Genomic DNA, 23,435 nt, shown 5'->3' with positions numbered 1-23,435 from the left:
AAGTATTTGTGCACTAAGCTCTGGGAGTGCCAGTTTCCGGGAATGGCTAATCAACTAGCCCTTCAAAAACAACAAATAGTGGGGCTGTACAGTTCAAAAATCCTTCTATTTAATCATAGCAAGGAAAGGTGGTTTGTGTTTTAGTTTTTCTTCTTAGGAACATACTCAGTCCATTGGTCCATCTAACTTGGTGTTTTCTGCAGCCTGTAGCGGCAACCTCTTCACACAAGCCTTCCAACTTTAAGTTACAGTACACAGTTCCTGCCCCCTCCCTTCATCTGTACTGATACTTGGGGGACCGCACCATAAAACAGTTGTAGGGGGAGTGGAGCAACAAATTTTCTTTGTAAGGGCTTTTTTTCAGCTGGAACTCACCAGAACTGAGTTCCTGCACCATTGCCGTTATAAGAGAACAAGGTTCATGGTGAGTTCCAGCACCTCTTTTTCTGGAAAAATAGCACCGAGCACATTAAGACATACAAGAAAATGGCTTACCTCCAGGAATTTTGTCATGGGCTTAGGGACCCTGGAGGTCTGCATGTCTACATTCTAGCCGCCCTGAGCCCGGCCTTGGCTGGGGAGGGCAGGGTATAAATAAAAATTATTATTATTATTATTAATAATACATTCTGTAACTTCTCTTGCTGTACGCCAATAGTTATTTGGAAAGAACAGTTCTGTTTTGGCCATGCCTGCTTAGAAATAAGTACCACTCAGTTCAATAGGGATTAATCTCAAATCAGTGTGCAAAAGACTTTGGGCTTTGTGTGATTAAAATACACGTATTTCTTTCACTTTATAAACACAGTACCTGATTTCTCAGTAATTCTTATCACTGACGATTAGGAAAGAAGGAAGTAAACAGAAAATTAGCCCTACAGGTATTTCCCGCACATTGCCTGATTTAGTAATGTATGCGACTTATAAAAACTTTTCTGTTGTTTCCGTCCAACAAATTCCCAGTAATCAAATGCAGTGTCAAGGAAGCTTCTTAATAACTAGCATTCAAAACGCTTGAAAACAATTATTGCACGTAAAATTCAAAATAAAGCCTATAGGCATGTTTAGATATTTCCATAAGAATGCCCACAGCTACAATAGACATTCTCATTCTTCTTACTGTTATAATTTGATTTATTATATGATACATAAGGAAACACCAAAAGATTTGAGGGAGAATTCAATCAAAAATTTTTTTTTTCTGGAAACTGATTCATAGATCTTTTGGACTACGACTCCTATCAGCCCCAACCGGCTCTGATCAAGGATACAGACATACATTTTGTCCACAGCAGTTGACAAAAAAACTTCACTTTGGAAGTTTCGCTTAAATTTTCGGGGGGATAGCAAGCGCCCCACCGTTGCAGAACCACAAACTTTATGCGACACCAGCTTCCATCAGGTGCATGCAAACAACACAGTAATGTGGAAACAAGCGAATTACGAAAACAGACACGGCGTTCATTTTTTTCTCAATATGATTTATTACAAGGTGCGGCTTCTGCTGCCGCCAGTGACGTCCGAACTGTGCTAAATACTGCAAATTTTATAAAATAATGCAATTTTCTCTGTGTGTGTGTGTGTGTGTGTTTCTGCTGCACACGAGCACACACTCCGTGAGATAATCCGTAAGGTAATAATATTCCACGAGACAACCTGCGCCCTGCGGAGCTCCGGGCGCCCGTCAATTCGCCTGCCTCGCTTCGCCGATGGGCTCGCCGTTCCTCGGAGAAACAAAACGTCTCTATGGTTGGCTACGCGTCGTAAAACGGAAGCGCGTGATTTTACGGCGGGGCTGCGATTGGCTGGACCGCCGGCAAGCGTGCAAGAAGGAGGGCCGCCGGAAGTGGCCTGCGCGCGTGAGTCCTTGGCGGAAGAGCGGTGCGTCCACGTGGGGAGGAAGAGCGGAGCGTGCTGCGCTTAGGTGGGAGATCCTGTTAGAGTCGGAAGGGATCCCGAGGGTCATCTAGCCCGACCCCTTGCAATGCTGCTTGCAGGGGCTTGCCTCGCCTCGCCTTGCAGGCGCCTGGAGCCCGTGTGGGCTGGGAGGAGGAGGGGCGGGGGTCGTGGTTGCGGCTGCAGCCTTGCTGTGCTTCTTTGCAAAGCCCCGGGTTGGGCGCCTGCTTCTGAACCTCCCTTGAACCTCCTAGCTGTTTATGGAGCGGGAGTGTGTTGGGAAATACGTGGCTCTTAGCTTGGGGTGTGGAACGCACTTACTTGCGAGTAAACCCCATTCAACTCGGTGAGGCTTACTCCTAAGGCGGTGCGTGCTATTAAAACGACCCGCTTCCTCATATGTTGGTTTTTGCCGCTGATTATGAAGTCGTACTGAATACAGTGGTACCTCAGGTTACAGACGCTTCAGGTTACAGACTCCGCTAACCCAGAAATATTACCTCGGGTTAAGAACTTTGCTTCAGGATGAGAACAGAAATCGCGGCCGCAGCAGGAGGCCCCATTAGCTAAAGTGGTATCTCAGGTTAAGAACAGTTTCAGGATAAGAACAGACCTCCAGAACGAATTAAGTTCTTAACCTGAGGTACCATTGGGTTTTTTTTGACAGGGGCAGGTTTTTGTCCCTACACCTGAAGCACTGTGGTTTGTTGTTATTTTTTAAAGAAATACAATGAATGTTGGAAGCACAAGATTCAGATCGCTTTTTGGGTTTTTCGAGGCTAGGCAGTGTCACTGTGCACGTTTTGGGAAATGGTGTGGGAGAAGAAAGGGAGAAGATAAGCTTTTGAGGAAGGTAGCAGCATCAAAAGTTTGGGGTTTAGGCATTTTGCAATGCTTACACTGTAGAGTGGTCATTTCCCCACCCGTAATTGCCAGGAGCCTCAAGTACAGTGGTGCCCCGCAAGACGAAATTAATTCGTTCCGCAATTTTTGTCGTCTAGCGAATTTTTCGTCTTGCGAAGCACGGTTTCCCATAGGAATGCATTGAAAATCAATTAATGCGTTCCTAGGGAAACCGCTTGCCAGGCTGGCGGTGCGGAGAAGGGCTTTTCTCCCCACCGCAAGCCTTCAGCACAGGTACGGGAACAGAGGGGAAGGCGCGCAGCGCTTTCCCTCTGTTCCCGGGGCTTGCGTGGGAGGAGGGTTTTTCCTCCCCACCGCCAACATTCAGAACAGCATTCTGAATGTTGGCGGTGGGAAGGAAAACCCTTCTCCCACCCCAAGTCTTCAGGACAGCCATCCGAAGGCTGGCGCGGGGAGAAGGTCTCTCCGCCGCCCCCCACGCCAGGCTTCGGTGCATCCTTCAGAGGCTGCTGCCATAGTCACGCGTCACTTCTCCAGCTGGGAGAGGGTCGCGGGGCTATGGTTTCTTTAGCCCCGCGCGCGCTCTCCCGGCTGGAGAGGTGACGGGCGCCTATGGAGGTTCCTGCCATATGCGCGCGTCACAACTCCAGCTGGGAGAGGGTCGCGGGGGGCTGGTTTAGCCCCGCGCGCGCTCTCCTGGCTGGAGAGGTGACGGGCGCCTATGGAGGCTCCTGCCATAGGCGCGCGTCACTTCTCCAGCTGGGAGAGGGTCGCGGGGGGCTGGTTTAGCCCCGCGCGCGCTCTCCTGGCTGGAGAGGTGACGGGCGCCTATGGAGGTTCCTATGGAGCTGTTCCTGGAACAGCTTTCCGAAGTGGAGCGGCTGGGGCAGGTGACCCCGCCCCCGCCCCACTTCGGAACAGCTGCAAAAGACGTCAGGGGGAAGCGGGGAAGCGAAGCGCTTCGCTTCCCGCTTCCCCCGGACCTCTTCTGAAGCAAGGGGCTGGGGGGAGATCGCTATCTCCCCCCATCCCCTTGCTTCAGAAGAGGTCCGGGGGAAGCGGGGAAGCGAAGCGCTTCGCTTCCCCGCTTCCCCCGACGTCTTTTGCAGCAAGGGGCTGCAGGGAGATCGCTATCTCCCCCCATCCCCTTGCTTCAGAAGAGGTCCGGGGGAAGCGGGGAAGCGAAGCGCTTCGCTTCCCCGCTTCCCCCGGACGTCTTTTGCAGCAAGGGGCTGCAGGGAGATCGCTATCTCCCCGCAGCCCCTTGCTTCAAAAGAGAAGACCCGCTGTCCCCGGGGCAAGCTTCGTTTTGCGAAGCAAGCCCATAGGGGAATTCGTCTTGCGAGGCAAATCGCGGACGAAAAAACCTTTCGTCTAGCGAGTTTTTTGTCTTGCGAGGCGTTCGTCTTGCGGGGCACTACTGTACCTAGTTGAGGAGAGGCCCTGGTCCCTAGGGACTAAAAATAATTGGTGTTACATGGTGTTGGTTTCAAGGTTGCATAGTTGGGACAGTTCTCTGCCCATCATGGAATCTTAAAACTACAGCCGTTGCAGTAGCAAAAGTCATATCTAAGGCTGTCTCACTTAATGTAATGTCCTCTAGATCAGTGTTTCCCAACCTTTTTTGGGCAAAGGCACACTTGTTTGATGAAAAAAAATCTCGCGGCACACCACCATTACAGCCCCGTGACGTCAGCGCGCAGCGTCACGCCGGGAGGGACACACGAAAGTGAAAGTTTTCAATTTTTTTCCCTCCCCCTTGCCGGGGAACCTCCAAGCTTTGGGGGTGGGGGGGAGGAGGCAGCAAAGTGAGGGACTGAGGGACGGCGGCAGCTGTTGTGGTGGTGGCGGCGATAGTGGGCGGAGGAGGGGGCGGCGGCGGGGCCGAGGTGGCCGGGGGAGGCGGCGGCGGGTGGAGCAGGAGGGCAGCCGAGGCCGGTGAGGGAGTAGGGTTGCCCGGGGCTTGAGGAGCCGTCGCCGGGAGTTGCTGCTGCTGCTGTTGTTGCTGCTGCTGCCCGGACATGCCGGCCTCCTCGTCGTCCGCTGTCTCGCGCTCCTCCCTTTTGCACGCGCTGCCCCGCCGCCGCCCCATTGGCTGGGTCCTGTCAGCTGATCCTGTGTTATTTCCTGTGTGTGTGAGAGGGGAGAATGGAGAGAGAAACCTCGGCACCACCACCGCGGAGCCGCCCCCGGCTCGACGCGGATCCTCGCCGCCGCCGCCTCTCACCGCCCGACTCGCCCGCCTCCCTCCCACGGCACACCAGCCAACGTCTCACGGCACACTAGTGTGCCGCGGAACACCGGTTGGGAAACACTGCTCTAGATATTATGGACTACAGTTTTCATCACTCCTGATCGTTGGCCTTGCAGGCTTGGTCTGATGGAAATCAATAGTTCAAAACTTCTAGAGGGCACCAGGTTGGGAAGGCTGGTTTAAGGGCTAAAGAGTAGTTCTTATATAATCATTTAACAGTTTTCATTATATAAAAATGAAATTTTTACTATACTGAAGAGTAAATAACACTTCAGTATAAGTTTAGTGTAATATTTAAGTTGGAAGTGGCATAAGGAAGATAGTGGTGGGTGAAGAAATAGCTGTTCCCCTTCTCCCTTTTTAAAAATAAAAATAAAAAAAAACAGTACTTGCTATATGTCCTTTCACAACACTGATACAATGCCTGTGATGATTTGAGTATTTAGGTAAGGTTTTGGTTCATGGGCCAAATGCTAAAGTTGCATCATTTTAAAGAATTATGGTTCAAGCTAGAGGTTGCTTCACTCCTTGAATAGTACCTCATTTCTTAATTTCACCTTTTGTTGGAATAAAGTTGGGTTGTATAACAGAATTGAAATGTAGGGAGTCTTAGTTATTTACCAGGTGTCTTAGACCAGGGGGCAGCAAGGTTTACCTCACCTGGGCTGGCTCACTCCAGCGGATATCCCTCTGGGCTGGATCACCCACGCCCACAATTTTCTGCATCTGCACAGATGCGATTTCTGGCCCCACGGAAGTGAGTCCCCGCGCTGTGCTGCATGCGGAGACTCGAGCGGGCAGCTTGGTTTGGGGCTGGCTCATGGGACGATTAAATGACCCCTGTGGGCCGCTTGTGGTTGCCGACCCCTCTCTTAGACTCATGGTGGCCCTTGGCAGACTAATACCTTCCTACTCCCTCATTTAGCTCATGAATGTGGTAGACTTGCTGTCTAAAACTACAGGTACAGTGGTACCTCGGAAGTCAAATGGAATCCGTTCTGGAAGTCTGTTCAACTTCCAAAATGTTCGGAAATCAAGACACGGCTTCCGATTAGCTGTAGGAAGCTACTGCAGCCAATTGGAGCCGCATTAGACATTCAGGTTCCAAAGAATGTTCACAAACCGGAGCACTCACTTCCGGGTTTGTGGCATTTGGGAGCCAAAACGTTCGAGTCACAAGGTGTTCATCAACCAAGGTACGACTATCTGATTCATATACAGCGGTACCTCAGTTTCGAGCGTCTCAGAAGCCGAACGTTTAGGATGACAAAAACCTGGAAGTAAATGCTTTTGTTTTCGAACACGCCTCAGAAGTGGAATGGCTTCCACTTCGTGTTTTTCAGTTTTCTCCATTGAATTTGCAGCCAACCCCTTTGTGCCTCAGTTTTTGAACATTTCAGAAGACAGTCTTCCAGAACGGATTACGTTCAAGAACCAAGGTACCACTGTATTACAACTGCTGTGTGGAAGCCACAGGAACAGCTAAGGAATTAAATATATCTGTGCATCTACTTTAAGGATGGTTGGTGCAACTGAAATGTGAAAAAAGAAAGTTTTTTATGGGAGAAAAAAATCTCTTGTTAACAGGAATTTTATGAGGATTAAATGACTGTTTGATCTCAATAAACTAAAAAACCCAAGCTCAAAATCTTACGTCTTATGTCTTCAAGGTAACTGATCTTTTGAAAAGTATTTTGGATTATGTAGATTAATACAGTGGTACCTCGCAAGACGAATGCCTCGCAAGACAAAAAACGCGCTAGACGAAAGGGTTTTTTGAGCTGCTTCGCAAGACGATTTTCCCTATGGGCTTGCTTCGCAAGACGGAAACGTCTTGCAAGTTTGTTTCCTTTTTCTTAACACCGTTAATACAGCTGTGACTTGACTTCAAGGAGCAACTCATAGAACGCGGTGTGGTAGCCTTTTTTGAGGTTTTTAAAGACTTTGGTGATTTTTGAAGCTTTTCCAAAACTTTCCCGACACCGTGCTTCGCAAGATGAAAAAAATCACAAGACGACAAAACTCGCGGAACGAATTAATTTCGTCTTGCAAGGCACCACTGTATATGATAACGCTAGCGAATGCATGCAGTGAAATGACTGGCACAAGTCTAGAGTGATTCAAGCGCTACAGAGATATATAGGAGTGCTGTTGAATTTCATGAATTCTTTATTGAACAGAAGAGTCATGTCGTATCGAGGAAGAGGCGGTGGTGGAAGCTTCAATCGTGGCGGTGGCAGCTTCAATAGAGGTGGTGGCAGCGGCGGCTTCAGTCGAGGTGGCGGTGGCTTCAATAGAGGTGGACGGGGTGGTGGAAGAGGTGGATTTGGCCGTGGAGGAGGTGGACGAGGAGGTTTCAACAGATCATATGACCAAGGACCTCCAGAAAGTGTAGTCAGTAAGTTACAGTCATTTCTTAATGTACATGAAATAAAACGTTTTGATCCTGACTTTGAATTCCTGATCTAAATATGTTTCCCTTTTTTATTTACAGTCCTGGGAGAGTTTATGCACCCCTGTGAAGATGACATTGTTTGCAAATGTGTGACTCAGGAGAGCAAAGTACCTTATTTCAATGCACCCGTCTATTTAGAAAATAAGGAACAGATTGGGAAAGTGGATGAAATCTTTGGGCAGCTCAGAGACTTTGTATCCTTTAGTTGTGTACTTTTGAATGTTTGCAGAAGATAAATTACTAGCATTTCCTCTCTCTTTAATTTTCTAGTGTTCCATAATCTAGAACCTACCTAATTCCAGTATATCTTTTAAGATTAATCTCAGCCTTGTATTTTAACCATTTACCTGATTCCTGTAGTTCATTCAAGCAAATGGGCTGTTGGAGAAGGGGTGAAATGCAACCCCATACATTACGTTTGCACCCAGCATAGAAACTTATTTTGTGGCTAGCCTGTGTTTTTACTCATGCGAGGGGCTTGTACAGAGATGGAATCATATGTCTGCCAACCCTTCCTATGAGTATAAAACAGGCTAGTAAAAAAAATTAAATATTTTTTTGCAGGCATAACTTTGTCAGCTGATTTACAAAGTGAGTTTGTTGGGATCCTCATTTGGTTTCTCTGTTTGTGGGGGAAGACAAAGCTTAATGTCCCCCTAGGGATGTGTGTAAGAGCATCTCCACCCCCATCGTTCAGTTTGGACACAGAGATCCAGCTCCAAGGGTCCTCTGGCAGTTCCCTCACTGCGAAAAGTGAAGTTACAGGGAACCAAGCAGAGGGCCTTCTCAGCAGTGGTGCCCTTCCTGTGGAATGCTCTTCCATCAGATGTCAAAGAGATAAATAACTATAAAACTTTCAGAAGTCACCTGAAGGCAGCCCTGTATCATGAGGTTTTCAATGTTTGATGTTTTATTATGTTTATATGTGTTTTAGAAGTTCCACAGGGTGGCTGGGGCAACCCAGCTGCATGGACAGGGCAGTTGTTGTTATTGTTGTTGTATATTAGGACATGGGTAGGCAAACTAAGGCCTGGGGGCTGGGATCCTGGCCAATCGCCTTCTAAATCTGGCCCACGGATGGTCCGGGTATCATGTTTTTACATGAGTAGAATGTGTCCTTTTATTTAAAACGCATCTCTGGGTTATTTGTGGGGCATAGTAATTCATTCCTTTTTTTTTTTCTTTTTCCAAAATATAGTCCGGCCCCCCACAAGGTCTGAGGGACAGTGGACCGACCCCCTGCTGAAAAAGTTTGCTGACCCCTGTATTAGGATCTATTGCTTGTGCATTTCATAATTACAAGGTGCTTTTTAACCCTTTTCACAGTTGCGCTGTGTTCATACATAACACTAAGCCATGGTTTACATGAGCCAAGATTTATAAGCTAACATGGCACTGACTGCTTCTAAAATAAAAGTGTTCTGATGGCAACTGTTGCCTCTGTCACATTTTAAAGTTGAATAGCAGCATCTTTGTAGATTTTGAAGCCAGTGTGCACCACTGTATCAATCATATCTGAAATCCAAAGTGAAAAAGAGGATAGTGCATTCTCAATCTCTTTGGGAATTCTAGGTCTTTGTTTTCTAATATAAATGACAAAAAAGCTGTAATAAGACTCAAACATTGCTTGAGGCACTTTTCATCCATATGAAAAGAATTGGAGATGCATTTAATGTAATCTTTCCTAAACAAGTCAAATAGTATTTTTCAGTCAAATTGTCGGAAAACATGAAAGCTGCTTCCTTCAAAAAGTTGCAAAAGGTAAAGTACCCATTAACCAGCGTTTCAAAATTCTGAACTTGGATAAGGTGCATGAAAACTCTCATACCATGGGGTGTTATTTTAGCTTACCTTCTAAATGCTTGTGCAGTAAGTATTAATGGTATGTAAGTAGTCATTGAGTGTGTGTGTGTGTGTGTGTGTGTGCGCGCGTGTGCATGTCTGCAAATTGCAACATTATAGTGTACACCAGGGGTTGTCAACCTGGTCCCTACCGCCCACTAGTGGGCGATTCAGGATTCTAGGTGGGCGGTAGAGGGTTCTATGGCACAAGCTGAATCCCCCTTCCATCGAGCACTGGTGGGCGGTAAGGAAATTTTACCATTAAGAAAGATGCATTAGTGGGTGGCAGGTATAAAAAGATTGACTACCCCTGGTGTAGACCTAGTGTTAGCCTTATTCATTTAAACAGGTTGGACCCAGAGTTTCCCTTCCAAGAATGAAAAGGCTCCCTTTGCGAAAAGAGCTGGCAGAGGTTCCTGCTGGAGGAAGGGATGTTGATTTCTGTCCAATTTACCCACCCTTTGCACCAGCTCCCACCCTGTTTGATAGCTGTTGTCTCCCAACCCTCCAAAGCAGTTTTTCAGGAGCCGTGGCTGCTGCAGAACAAAGAAGGGATTAGAAAAAAATCCCATGAGTAGAGTTCACATTCTGGCCCCTCTTCATCCAAGCCATAGGGTATTCTTGCTGCTAAGTGACAGGGCACATTGAGATGATGTTCACCTTGTTTATTCGCTTGGATTCAGCTACCACAGCAGTCAAGCCCAACATTTTGAGACTGGACTGGGATCCAACATTTTGGACCCTCTGCTGGCTTCTGCCAATGAGCATCCTGTCAGCAGCGCTGCATATTTGGTGAACAGAAGGGGGAGAGCTCCATCCACAAGCCTTATGAGGAACGACTGAGAGAGTTTGGTATCCTTAGTCTGGAAGAGAGTAGACTGAGAGGAGATACGATAGCCATCTTCCTATAACTAAAGGGCTGTCGCATGGAAGATGAATCAAGCTTGTTTTCTCCTGTTCCTGAGGCAGGAGATTTATTTATTTGGTTTTAAATAGAAGTAAAACTATACGTATGTAATATCAGTGTTCAATTGCTATTTAATTATTGTTTTTCCCCCTATGGTGTTACAGGTTCTTATTCTTATATGTAAGCTTCCTTGAGTCCTGTCAGAGAAAAAGGCAGGAAATAATTAAATATCATCATTATGATGCTGTGAAACTTGATATGTCTAGAATTTATTTCAGTGGGACTTGTTGATGACTATACATGGATCAAGAAAGCAGTGAAACATAGGGTTACAGCAACACCTAGTTTTAATATTAGCTGTTAAATCTAAAGTAAACTTGTTTACTCTAACTTTTAAGTTATATACACATGTAAGAAAGGTTTTGGACAAAACCTAACCTTGGCCTTTCCCTCCCCCCCTCCCCCGCAGTTTTATATCGACCCAGCAAAATTGCTCCCTCTGCAGAGATTTTTGCCAAGGCCTCCAGGTGAAAAAGGGCCTCCGAGAGGTGGAAGAGGAGGCCGTGGTGGAAGAGGAGGTGGCAGAGGTGGAGGTGGCAGAGGGGGAGGTAGGTATTGTTGTCTGGATGCATGCAATAAGGTGGTAGATATCTCTCTCTCTGTCGCTCCCCACCCCCCAAAAAAGTTTGAAAATCCAGGTCTGGAAGCAAGATGTTCCTGATGGTTTTGGAAGTTGTACTGCCTCATTGCTGTCATAAACTATACCTATGTTTTATTGTGCTTTTAATAATTAATTAGTTAATTAAATAATTAATTACTTTCTGCTTTTATTTTCCAGGTGGTTTCAGGGGTGGCAGAGGTGGTGGAGGGTTCAGAGGAGGACGAGGTGGTGGAGGTGGCCGAGGATTTAGAGGTAAGTATAATGGCAACATTATGGAGTTAATTGCCTATGGTACTGTTTCTGGTAATATATCCATGCAATATTCAGCTACCTTTTTCTTACTGTGACTTAAGTAATTGTTTTAAACCTGTTTCAGAAAACTTAGGGTTTCTTGGAAATTTATCAAGAGCTCCTGATCCTTACTGGGTGATAGGTTTTCTTAATAGCTTGTTCACAAGTACCCATTCCCCCCCAGCAATGTGCAACCAAAGAAGAGCATTGGATGTGCTCTGTGGTGCATGTTAAGTTCACGCACAGGGCACTGGTGATGCTCCAAGGATCTGGTAAGGGGTCCAGTGAAATTCTGTACAATATACAGCATAACCCCGTAGTGAATGAACAGAGGAGTCCTCTGCAGTGTGGACAGTGTTTGTTGATGGTAAAATGTTTTAAAACTACCAGGAGTAGAGTCAAGGCTATCGGAATCATTCATTATTGATTGATTGATTGATTGATTGATTGATTGAATTGATATCCGGCTCTTCCTCCCCAAGGAGCCCAGGGTGGCAAACAATTCTAAAACAGAAGCAAAGCAAAAAAAAAATTAAACTGATTACAGCATTCCAAAAACAATTACAATGGTAAATGTCTAAAAGCAGTTACACCTAGAAACATACTTGAGCCAATGATCTTGAGGTTGGCAGCAACAATATTCTTCAGCCACCAAATCCCCGGGTCAACAGAAATGTTTTCAAATTTGCCCTGGAAGTTTATAATGATGGAGACAGGTGAGGTGCAGAGGTCCAGCTGCTCCAGGAGGGCTTGCTGTTGTTTGGGTAGGCGCTCCAAGCTGAGCATATTCTCTCACCTGAATTTGTCAAGGCACTAACAGTTAAGTAATATTTAGGAAGATGCCCATTTTGATGTTCCCACATGTAGGATGTTGCTATGTTGGGGCATTCTTACAGTGATAAGGAAGGAGTCTCGCAAGTGTTTGCTGTGGATCACAAGTGTTACTACTGTTGGTAGTAATCCTGCGCAAAGGCGCTTATGGTAGTGATGGGAAACACTTGGGAGCCCCATTTCATGTTACTTTTCTGGGAGATCCTCACATGTGAAGCTGGCCTAGGATAGAATACCTAGCCCAGGTTTCTACCAGTAAATGGTAGAATGTTATCTATAGTGCTTCAGTGGAATGTTAAAACCACAAATGCAGATGTCTACGATATTGCAGGCACTACAACAACAACCTACCCTTTCGTTATAAAACTTGTTGCGTTTTTCCAGGCTAGATGGGAATGATGATCTGATTTGTGTTTTTCTTTCAAATTAGGCAGAGGACGTTAAGTGAAGAAGTCTGGGAAATTCCAAGTTAATGGTTTCATCTTCAGAATATGAGAGATCTTTTATGAACTTGAATGCCGTAAAGTGGACTTTTAATACGTTGTTGTCTAAAGGAGCGAAGTACTCCCACACGTGTTCCTGGATTTCTGCTGAGATGAACCAATTTCAGATCTACAGATACTTCTCTTGAAATCCCCTTGGACCTCTTGTGCTCTTGACATTAAACAGAATGTTGTTTTTAAACACTTTTTATGAGCTATATTTTTTTAGTCAAAAACTCATCTTGAAGTTGGGAAACCAGTGACTTCCTAAACAATAACAGAAGATGGTCTGCTCAATATATTTTTTATTTTTTATTATCCGTCTTTGTATTTTGGTTTTTGTCAATCTTCAAATAGTGTTCATGGATTCATACAAAATCGTATCAAAACAACTTGAATATGCTTTTGCAGTTATATTTAACTTGGCTGTCTAATGAATGATATGTCTAAATGACAAAAGTTTTCTTGTTTTTTAAAAATAAAATTGGTAATAACTTAGGTTAAAGCTCAAAAGTATAATTGATGGGCATTTGTGCTAAATTCATTTTTCCATTCACACATCACAGTAAAGCATAGTTAACTGTTTATTGTGTACACATCTAAGAGAGCCTTTTAGATATGATCCCTTTCTTGGTGTTATGTCCAAACCAGGCATAATGGTTTGTTTCACTTCCAGCAAACCATAATATGTAGCCGTGGTTTGTTCTTGACTTACCGATTATGAATTGTTTGGGAGTGAAACTAACCAAGATACCTGGTTTGAATGTACCATAATAACTTGGAACCAGCAGGGAGGAAAGAAACTGGCATTATTTCACTCATACACAGCTATCCATAATATGTGGTTGGCCTCTTGGCTGCTTGTGCCATCAGGTCCCAGTCTGTGTGTCACACATCAAGTGCTCTCACCTGGATGTTTTTATGAATGCCATTCCACCAATGAAACTTCGAAGAGTTTCAGCTAGGAGTCTTTTCCAGCCATACCTGGAGTTGCTGAGGATTGAATCTTGGGCTTCATCTGAGCCATTGAGCTACAGTTCTGATATAGATAATGGGCCCCATGGACAAATAATCAAAGTTGATGCTCTTAAAGCAGATACATTACAGGTATTTCAAATTGGGATTTTAAATCAGGATGTGAATCTTCAACCTCTTCTTGCAAATACAGTGGTACCTCGGTTTAAGAACAGTCCTGTTTATGAGCGATTTGGTTTACGAACTCTGCAAAACTGGAAGTAGTGTCCCGGTTTGCGAACTTTACCTCGGTCTAAGAACGGAATCCGAACGGTGGAAGGGCAGCGGGAGGCCTCATTAGGGAAAGCGCGCCTCAGTTTAAGAACAGTTTTGGTTTAAGAACGGATTTCTGAAACTGATTAAGTTCGTAAACCAAGGTACCACTGTAGATTGAGATGTGTTTTGCCCTGTCTTTTGCAATAGGGGTTTTTTACAGTTATTGTTTTGCTTAATAGCTTTTAAAAACTTGGTTCAGAATTCTCAAATGCAAACATACACATGATGAACAATCGACTCCTGCCGGGTTTTTTGAAGCATTGAAAGAAAGAAAATGTGAAGTCCAAAGTGTGGGGCCTATGCAGCCGCTAATCTCTTTAGTAATAAGGCCATGAACCATAAGGATCTTGTTTAAAATGCGCTTGCAGCTCTGTGCTGTTCTTTGTTGAGCTAACAAGCCTTCCCCTTTCATAGTTTGGGAATGTAAACCCCTTTGCTCTTGAGTGGAAATCCATTTGGGAGCTTTTCAGCAGGGAAGAACTTTTATAGTCAGTTTTGCAGGACAAGGATCTGCCTACAAAAGCTGGGGATGTGCGTGTGTTTCGAATGGCCATATACAGGATAACCCTGGAGGGTGTTTTTCCAATTTTCTTTCCCCTGCAATGTTTTTGAATGATTCTGCTAACTTTTCGGAAAGTGAAAATGAACCTCATTCAGCCTTTTCACAGACTGAGCACAACATAGTTGCAGCTTATTTGATAACAGCAGGTATGAATGTTGATGGAATTTGTGGCAGGGGGATGAAAAACCAGGATTTAAGACTTTGAATAGAGGCATTCTGTGTTATTCAAATGCAAAAAAAGCTGTTAATTGGTTTTTGTCCAGCATTTTCTAAAGAGAGGGAAGTTTTAGAACAATCAAATGTGAAATGATAAAACTATGATCTTAAACAAGTATTGAACATGCACATTAAGGGTGCAATTCCCTATATGCATATATGTGGGTGGATGTGACTCGGATGGTACATGTTAACTTGCAAAAGAAATGTAATTTATTTAGATTTGTAAAATGATGTGTTTGTCACTGTTCTGGGAGCCATTTATCATAAAGATAGAAGGTTGGACCAGGACATAGTCTTGCTTAGAGTGGGCTAACTGAAATCGTGGCTAACTTTAAGTCCCAATGGCCTCTGTTTGTCTACTGAACATTAATGGCTTTGTCTCCAACCTGTCACTTTGAGGAATAGAAAGTATGCAGGGATATTGGCTCTCAGCCCTATGTTTGCTTCTTCATATGAAGTTCTTTGTTTGCTAGTTCTAGGGTGGAATGGTCTGAGAGCTCAGAGAGTTCACCCATTTTGCATTCCTCTCTGCCTTGTTCTTGGTTTTGGGGTCCTCTGCTGCAGCCACAAGTGGCAGCCAGTGAATGATTAAGCAATACAGCCTGAAAACTATCCTCAAGAAGCAAGTGGCTTGTTATTTCAACAGCTCTAACTCCACTTCCCATAGCAGTAGTTATGGAATATATTTTAAAAACAACATTGTGCATGGATTGGTCATAATTGATTTCCCCCTAATATAATCTTACATGCATTTTATGGGAGATGTTGGAATTGCTCGTGAGGAAAAAGCTCCCAACTATAGGTCCTTGTTTCAGCTATATGTTTTGTTGAAGACTTGTATCTATATTGGATACTCAGAAATAACATTTGGTCCCTAGATGTGCTCTAGGTCCATAAAGGAGGTGGCCATTGTGAGCAAGAATTCTCTTTAAAGATTGAGTAGCTTATTATGACATATACAACAAGCATTGCCATGCTTCTAAAGGAGCCTGTTGCATAGTCTCAAAAAGCCTAGAGCATCTCTATTTTGGCTGAAGCAGTGGCTGTACTTGGAGATCTGGAGAGCTGTTTTATGCAGCAAAGCAATGGAGGTGGTCATAGATGCAAAGGCTACCTCCTGTCATCAGTATAAGATTCCACATTCTGTGAGTAGGTGGTGGTTTTACTATAGGTCAGGTATATTGTATTATCTTTTTTCAATTAAATAATTTTTTAGAAAAGTTTTAAAAAATTCAAATTCTTACAGTGCTATATTTTTAAATGGATGCTTTTCATTATAGCAGTTGGATCATAAATGCTTCGACCCATTTTGCTTAAAGATGTCACTCTCGGCCAGTCTTATCATGATAAATTGAGTCGCAGTTTTCTTAGAGGCAAATCTTTTCCTTCTAAGGAAAGACTTGCTGAGCAGTACAGTGGTACCTCAGGTTACATACGCTTCAGGTTACATATGCTTCAGGTTACACACTCCGCTAAACCAGGAATTGGGCTTCAGGTTAAGAACTTTGCTTCAGGATAAGAACAAAAATCATGCTCCGGCAGTGTGGCGGCAGCAGGAGGCCCCATTAGCTAAAGTGGTGCTTCAGGTTAAGAACAGTTTCCAGTTAGGAGTGGACCTCCGGAACGAATTAAGTACTTAACCTGAGGTACCACTGTATTGGCAATGTGACAGCGTAACAAATGCAATACCATCCGAGAGTTAATCTTACTGCCAGAGTGCTCAAATTTTAGTCAGTATTACTTTTATATTCACAAACTGAACAAATGACAAAATTCTACAACTTTTCTGTTTAAATGCATTGCTACTTGAGTTTGTTTAGCAATAGGAATGCTGAACATGTTCTGTTATCTTCTGGGCTTGTGTCTCATGTTACTTTGTGTAGGAGGAGAATATATATAGATACACTGAGTACCCACTGATGGTCTGACACCTTATAATAAATAGTAGCGTATATGCTGATGAAGAGGCAATGTTTTATTGTTGCTCTATTTGCTTCAGACTGTGTTGCCTTAGACAAAAAAGCTTCAAAGAAAGCAAGGAGCTGTTTTCTGAAGTGCAGCTCTTTGATGCAAATTAGATGTCACCAACCTTTTTGGACCTGTGGGCACATAGTGATGCTTTGCTGATTCTTACTGCTGAAAATAGGGCCTGGTGATCATAGAATTGTAGAGATGGAAGGGGCCTAAGAGTCATCTAGTCCAACCCTTGCAGAAATCTTTTTGCCCTACATAGGGCTCAAACCAATGACCCTGTGATCAAGAGTCTCATGCTCTACCGACTGAGCTATCCCACTGATGAACTTGTTAAACTCTTTGATTGTGTTCCTAAAGGGTATAGATTCAGTGATGGGATGGTTCCTGCTCATTGATTTGTACACAGGACCATGATTTATTTTGACTGCTTTGGATAAGCTGCAGGATCCAAATGCTTTTTAAAGGCAGCCCTATATAGAACATACTACAGTAATCCAGTCTTGAGGAAAGGAGGACATATGTTGGGTACAATATTGCTGAATGCATGAATAATTCTGAGTTGGAAAGGGTTGAGGTAAAGAAAACCATCCATTTTCAAAACAAACAAGAGCTTTGTATAAAAGCCTGCAACACAGCATTATAAGACTATATTAACATTAGCATACATTTCCAAGTTTTATAGAAATGTTAAAAAAACAATGCCTTGCTGAGTTATGGATACCCTTAATAAATTAGCCATAATAGAGGAGTTGTTTTTTTCCCCCAGAATGCCAATGTTAATTATTTGCTATTGTTTAGTTTCCTTTTTTGGTCTTTTAACAGGAGTCGTAAGTCTTCTGAGTAACATAGTGGTCCTAGGCATCTTTGTTAAGTATAAGGAACTTCGAACAGCAACCAATGCCATTATTATTAACCTGGCTTTCACTGACATTGGAGTGAGTGGGATTGGCTACCCCATGTCCGCAGCTTCAGATCTGCATGGAAGCTGGAAATTCGGCTATGCAGGCTGCCAGGTACTTAGAAATGAAAGACCAAAGCATGTTTGTGTTTATCCCTGTTCCAGTTGAAGTGCACATAAGGCCTTTGGTTGATCTGATTGACATCCTATGCCCTTTTAAAATGTGGGTTTTTGGGGGGAGGGGGGTGACTGGGTTGTTGTTTTTATTTTGATTATATATTTTGTGGTTTTATATTTTTATTTTGTTTTCGAACTGCCCTGAGACCTCCGGGTATAATAGGGCGGTATTGATTGATTGATTGATTGATTGATTTGAATGCATGTAAACAAGTGAGATTCATCTAGGCCATTCCTACAATTGTTCATGTTCCGTTCAGAGCACAAACAGTGATGCAGACCTAATAGTCACTCCATATGTTACAGCAGAGGCAGTTATTATGGAGTAGGACGTCCCTATTTTCAATGGAGAAATGTTAGAGGGTATGCATGCTCCCAAAGAGCGAATAGCTGATAAAATAGGCTCTAGAGAATTTAGTGAACAAAAGTTTATGTCACAATAAATCTGTTAGCTTTTCAGATAGCTCAAAGTTGTTTGCTTTCGGCTACTCTGCAAGCTGGAAATGAGGCATTTCAGAACTATAAATTAAAACACATACTAAATCGGGCTTGCCACTAGATGGCTGCCTAGAGTAGAACGTCTGACTCCTAGCACTGTCTAGCTATTCATAACATTTTTCAGCTGCGAAGACTATTAGGGGCAACAAATGGGCAGAAGACCTGGTGGGTAAGGGACCCAGCACAGGGGCAAAACATACCACAGGCCCCACAGTGCCTCCACCTAAAAGGATCAGCGAGTAGATGAAAATAAAGAACTACTGCCAGCTGGAGCAGGAAACAGAGCTTGAGATGATGCCTTAGACCACAGGTTTTCAAACCTTTTGAGTCCACACCTCCTTTGACCAGCTACATTCTTTCTGTAGCACCCCTGTGGAGCTCAGGAGCCCAGTTATGTCACCCCTTGTTCGGCAGCCTCTTATCCTTTTTCAAACACCCTCCCTTGTGGAGTGTTCCCTCAGCCTCCTCTCCTCTCCCATCTCCTTGGGAGTCCTCCAGGTAGCCATCGCAGTCCCCCCCCCCCCCGTCTCTGAAGCTCCTTAGCTCCTGGCAGCCAGCATCCCTTGGCCAGCCACAGAGGCACCAATTGTCTGGGGAGCTTGTAACCAAGGCTGCAACAAACAGCTGTGCAAGCCTTTGGGAGGCAGAGGCGCAAGAGGGAAACAGAGGAGGGAGGGAGGGAAGGAAGGAAGGAAGGAAGGAAGGAAGGAAGGAAGGAAGGAAGGAAGGAAGGAAGGAAAGAGGCCAGTTGTAAACCCACTGTTGTAAACTAGTTGTAAACCCACTGAGGCTGAGTCAGACCAGTGGTCCATTTTTCTCAGTATTATCTATGCTGGAATTGTAACATAGAAATGTCAGATTAGTAAAAAATATACAGGAAATGGCAAGTTATTTACCAGAAAAAACGGGGGGGGGGAGTATATAGATAGCACCATCCACCTATAAAAAGTCACAGAACAAATCTTCAATCTAGTCCACTCTGTTGGAGAGGATTCAGCAAATGGGGGTTTATATCCATAGGTGGTGGAGCTGCAAGAAGGTTCAATCCTTTGGGGAACTAATTATGAATGAAGTATATGTTGTTAAAGGTCAAACAGTACCCTTTGGTCCCCAAATAGCATTGTTCAGCTTGTTTTAAAATATCTGATTTTTAAAACAAGCTGAACAAAGAGCTGATGATTTAAAATATCTAACGTAGACAACAGATAACAATGCTCAGCTAGCCAAAATCCAACACGGGAACTTCAGTGTTACATTTTTTAAAGCTAAACTTGATATTATTTGGGGTGGATTTATGTAACAATGCATAATAACTGCAAAAACAACAGTAACAAGGATCAGAGTTCAAAACCTTCGAAAACAATGATGCTTATTCCTTGAAAATGATTATATAATCTCTCCAATTTCAGATCTATGCTGCTTTAAATATCTTTTTTGGAATGGCAAGTATTGGTTTGCTTACTGTTGTTGCAATTGACCGTTACCTGACAATCTGCAAGCCACATATAGGTATGTTATATTCTTGCACACAAAAAAAGTAGTATATCACAACTTCTGTATAAAACACAATATAGGTTTTAGTTATATTTTATTGCCTAAACTCATGAACTGGTTTTGTACGCAATCTGATTTTTCATGTAGACTTTTTGTTATAGATGCTTGAGTTGATTGTTGCTTACACATAGCAGGACCAGTTGAGCAAACAAATGCTACAGAGTTTTGCTATTTAAAGCACCAGCAGTTCTGTTTGCTTTCCTAGCGCTCTTTGGAAACTTTGTTACCCACACAGAGTTAACCAAGTCATATTTTAATAAGGTTTATGAGATCCGGCACTTGAGAAATTGAAAGGGGTGAAGACGAAAGCAGACAATCTTGGTGACCAGTTTGCATGGGTAGTGTGTGTGTAGAGGGAGATTCAACTGTCATAAAACAAGATATAGGTAGGTAGCCTTGTTGGTCTGCTGTAGTCAAAACAAAATAAAAAAAATTCTTCCAGTAGCACCTTAGAGACCAACTAAGTTTGTTACTGGGATGAACTTTCATGTGCATGCATACTGTGTGTGTATCTGAAGAACTGTGGATGCACACAAAAGCTCACAATAACAAACTTAGTTGGTCTCTAAGGTGCTACTGGAAGGATTTTTTAAAAATTTTGTTTTGTCATAAATCAAGATAGGCTGCAGTGCAGCCACAAGACTCAGAGCACTGATAATCTGGGAGCAGGGGAACCAAATGATGGTTTTGTGGGCAAAAGCACCATTTTAATATTTTACTTACATATCTTGCATTGGAGATCCAGCACTGAGCAACTTGGGATAGATTACCTTTCAGGTCTCTACTAACTCTAAAATCCTATGATTAGGCACACAATGAAGCTACCTTGCTGAACCTAATCCTATGCATGCTGCCCTGAATTCCATCATGGGAGAAAGGTGTGATATAAATGAAAATAAAGTACAGGGGTAATCCTATTAGTGAAAGGTTCATGGTAGGTGTGGGGAATCTGTGACTCTCCAAATGCTGCTGGAGTGCATCTCCCATCATCCCTGAACATTGGTCATTCAGGCTGGGGCAGATGGGACTTAGCAGACCAACAGCATCTTGTGGGCGGTGATAGGTTCCCTACCCCTGGTTTTGGGGAATGATGTTTTGTCATCTCTTGTCTTTTGGGGGCCAGCTTTTGATTGAAAAAAGTTTGTTGATGGAGGGGAAGATAAATGCTTCCATTTCATTAACTGTGTGAAGCCAATATAAAATTTGGGTATTAATATGTCTGAGGGCTTTCTTGTGTAGATCTACAATAAGTGTAGATTAACTTTGTATGTTTATGGGTTTATACAGTTTTGTTATCACTAAAACACTGTGTTTACTTCAGTGCAAAAGGTTATAAGCGACCAGGGAGAATAAACAGAGGTATCACTGTTTTGTCTCCATAGGTAGTAGACTTACTGCTAACAACTACACAGTTCTGATTCTTGCTGCCTGGATCAATGCAGTCTTTTGGGCCTCGATGCCGATTGTGGGCTGGGCAAGCTATGCCCCAGATCCAACTGGAGCTACCTGTACAGTGAACTGGAGGAAAAACGATGCGTATGTTTTGACTTGTCGGGTAGTACGTGTGTGTTTGTTCGAATATTTGTACTGGGCTTGTGTCAGTGCAGCCTTACCATAAAAGGTGGCAAATATTGAGATGTTGGTGAGGAGGAAAGAGCTTCTAAAGAGGGCAAGAAAGGTTTCCAAACTCTGTTTTCTCCTCCAAGAATATAAAACATGGGTTTTTTAAATATATTGTATTGATTTTATATTTAAATTGTTTTTTATTATTTTTCCTCATATCTTAAATAAAAGTAAGGGTTTTTTATTTTATTAAAAATCCATATTTAAAGTCTTCATAGTGCACCATGAATAGATTGGAGTTAGAGACTCAGGAGAGTCTGACTCCCTTACTGTTGACAAGGGTAAACAAACCCTTGTGGGCAGTTGTGAAGGTCACAATCCTTTTTTATATTTACTCAGAAGTAAGTGCTACTGGGTTCAATGGGAAATACTCCCTATTAAGTGAGTATAGGATTTGAGGCTGTGTGTCTAAACTCAGCCAAAATGGAGCCACTATTGATGGGTACAGTATAAAGAAACACTTTTAGAACATCTTGCACAGTACATAAAATGTTTTACTCTAATCTTACAGTTAAACCAGGATGAAAGGTGGTGTTTTCTAGTCATCATCTTCGTGTTTTTCCCACTTTCAGGTCCTTTGTTTCTTTCACGATGTCTGTGATTGCCGTTAACTTTGTCATCCCGCTATCGGTCATGTTTTACTGTTACTTCAATGTTTCGCGAACTATGAAGCGGTACGCCAGAAGCAGTTGCCTGGAGAGCATCAACATAGATTGGTCTGATCAAGTAGATGTAACAAAGGTATGGTCATTCTGGCAGAGCTCCCTTTTCTGTTTCAGTGGGGAGGAAATCAGTTTATTTTGTACGTTGAGGTGCTGAAACAAATCATCAGATCATAAGATGCTGCCTTAGACTGTATCAGACTATAGGTCCATCAAGTTCATTGGATTGATTGGTTGTGGTTCCCCAGGGTTTTAGAAAGGGGGCTTCCCAGCCATACGTTCTGCATGAAAAGCTGTTGCTCTATCACTGAGCTACATATGTTCATGCCAAACACAAATACAATATCCTAGGGCACTGTTACCCAAACTTGGGTCTCCTGCTGCTTTGGGACTACAATTCCCACCATCCCTGACCACTGGTCTTGCTAGTTAGGGATGACAGTAGTCCAAAAACACTGCACTAGGGGTTGCCGCCCCTGCTCATGTCGCTTGACAACTCTGCCACTCCTCGCCATCCACCTTGCCAAATCAAATTCCTTCCTTTTCACTTCACAAAACCCCCATATCTTCACAGCTCCTTCAAGCCTCCCTCCTCCCACGTCCTCACATCTCTGTGTCCTTCCATCCCTACTTTATTCAAACCTTAGATGGGCTTGTAACAAAAAAGGGAGACTGGATAGAATGAAGGTCTGAGGTAACGATCAAAGAGATGCTAGAACAGAACTGAAAATATTTTGGGACATCACACTTTGTTCATTTTCCTTTACAGATGTCTGTTGTCATGATTTTAATGTTCCTGGTGGCGTGGTCACCATATTCTATCGTGTGTTTATGGTCTTCGTTTGGGGATCCCAGGAAAATTTCTCCTGCCATGGCAATTATAGCACCATTATTTGCCAAGTCCTCCACATTCTATAATCCCTGTATTTATGTCATTGCGAACAAAAAGTAAGTGGTTCACTTCTACCACAACTTAAGAGGTGGATATTCTGTGGGGAGAGAATGTGTTATAATGAGTTCCGGTGTGATGCAGTGGTTAGACTCCTGGACTTGGATGGTGAAGCCTATGGGTGGCTTTGAGCCATTCACTTCTTGGAGGTGGAATTCTTGAAATTTGAGGGATTGGCACTGAATTCATACATCCAACACTGAAAGGATTTCTCCCTCTTTCAGGTTTCGAAGGGCCATCTTTGCGATGGTCAGATGTCAAACACGGCAGGAGATCACAATCAACCACGTCTTCTTGCCAATGAGTGCGTCTCAAAGCACAATTACCTAAGGATGCTGATGGAAAGCATTGCCTCTATGTTTACTTGCTTGCCGAATCCCTGGAAAGAAGCAAGTCTGATCTGTTTTGCGGATAGTTGTGTTAGAAGGCCTTTGCTTACTTTCAAGTCAATTGGACTCCATAGCTGGATCCTGTGGTAGCCATGATGGTAACAAGTGCCATATATTTTATTCCCCAAGATGTACCAGCGTCCTGGCTGGCCCAGGC

At 43.6% G+C, this 23,435-nt stretch overlaps 2 protein-coding genes and 1 long non-coding RNA gene across 5 annotated transcripts; 2 read left to right on the top strand and 1 right to left on the bottom strand.

The window, feature by feature from the left end:
• Positions 1-5,384: 5,384 nt before the first annotated feature.
• On the bottom strand, positions 5,385-7,215 carry LOC308594804. The gene is made up of 2 exons (XR_014011629.1): positions 7,088-7,215; positions 5,385-6,737 (listed from the first exon to the last, which is right to left on the bottom strand). It is a non-coding gene; the product is annotated as an uncharacterized lncRNA (long non-coding RNA).
• On the top strand, positions 7,167-12,981 carry GAR1 (GAR1 ribonucleoprotein). 3 transcript variants are annotated; one of them, XM_081208217.1, is made up of 7 exons: positions 7,181-7,265; positions 7,314-7,412; positions 7,509-7,663; positions 9,171-9,230; positions 10,688-10,826; positions 11,057-11,131; positions 12,432-12,981. In XM_081208217.1, the coding sequence occupies exons 1-7, from the start codon at positions 7,202-7,204 to the stop codon at positions 12,443-12,445; spliced, it is 606 nt and encodes a 201-aa protein (XP_081064343.1). In that variant the 5' UTR covers positions 7,181-7,201; the 3' UTR covers positions 12,446-12,981. The 3 variants fall into 3 exon arrangements, with proteins under 3 accessions (XP_081064342.1, XP_081064341.1, XP_081064343.1); XM_081208216.1 differs by having other exon boundaries at positions 7,167-7,412; positions 10,688-10,811; XM_081208215.1 differs by having other exon boundaries at positions 7,167-7,412.
• Positions 12,982-13,109: 128 nt separating this feature from the next.
• RRH (retinal pigment epithelium-derived rhodopsin homolog) lies at positions 13,110-23,435 on the top strand. The gene is made up of 7 exons (XM_081208163.1): positions 13,110-14,481; positions 17,351-17,541; positions 19,511-19,610; positions 21,038-21,191; positions 21,851-22,019; positions 22,710-22,888; positions 23,114-23,435. The coding sequence occupies exons 1-7, from the start codon at positions 14,376-14,378 to the stop codon at positions 23,217-23,219; spliced, it is 1,005 nt and encodes a 334-aa protein (XP_081064289.1). The 5' UTR covers positions 13,110-14,375; the 3' UTR covers positions 23,220-23,435.

This window comes from Podarcis bocagei, assembly GCF_964188305.1.
Source record: "Podarcis bocagei genome assembly, chromosome: 9".
Classification (NCBI taxonomy): Eukaryota; Metazoa; Chordata; class Lepidosauria; order Squamata; family Lacertidae; genus Podarcis; species Podarcis bocagei.
Note: the sequence above shows the minus strand (reverse complement) of the source record. Positions and strands in the feature narration are given on the sequence as shown.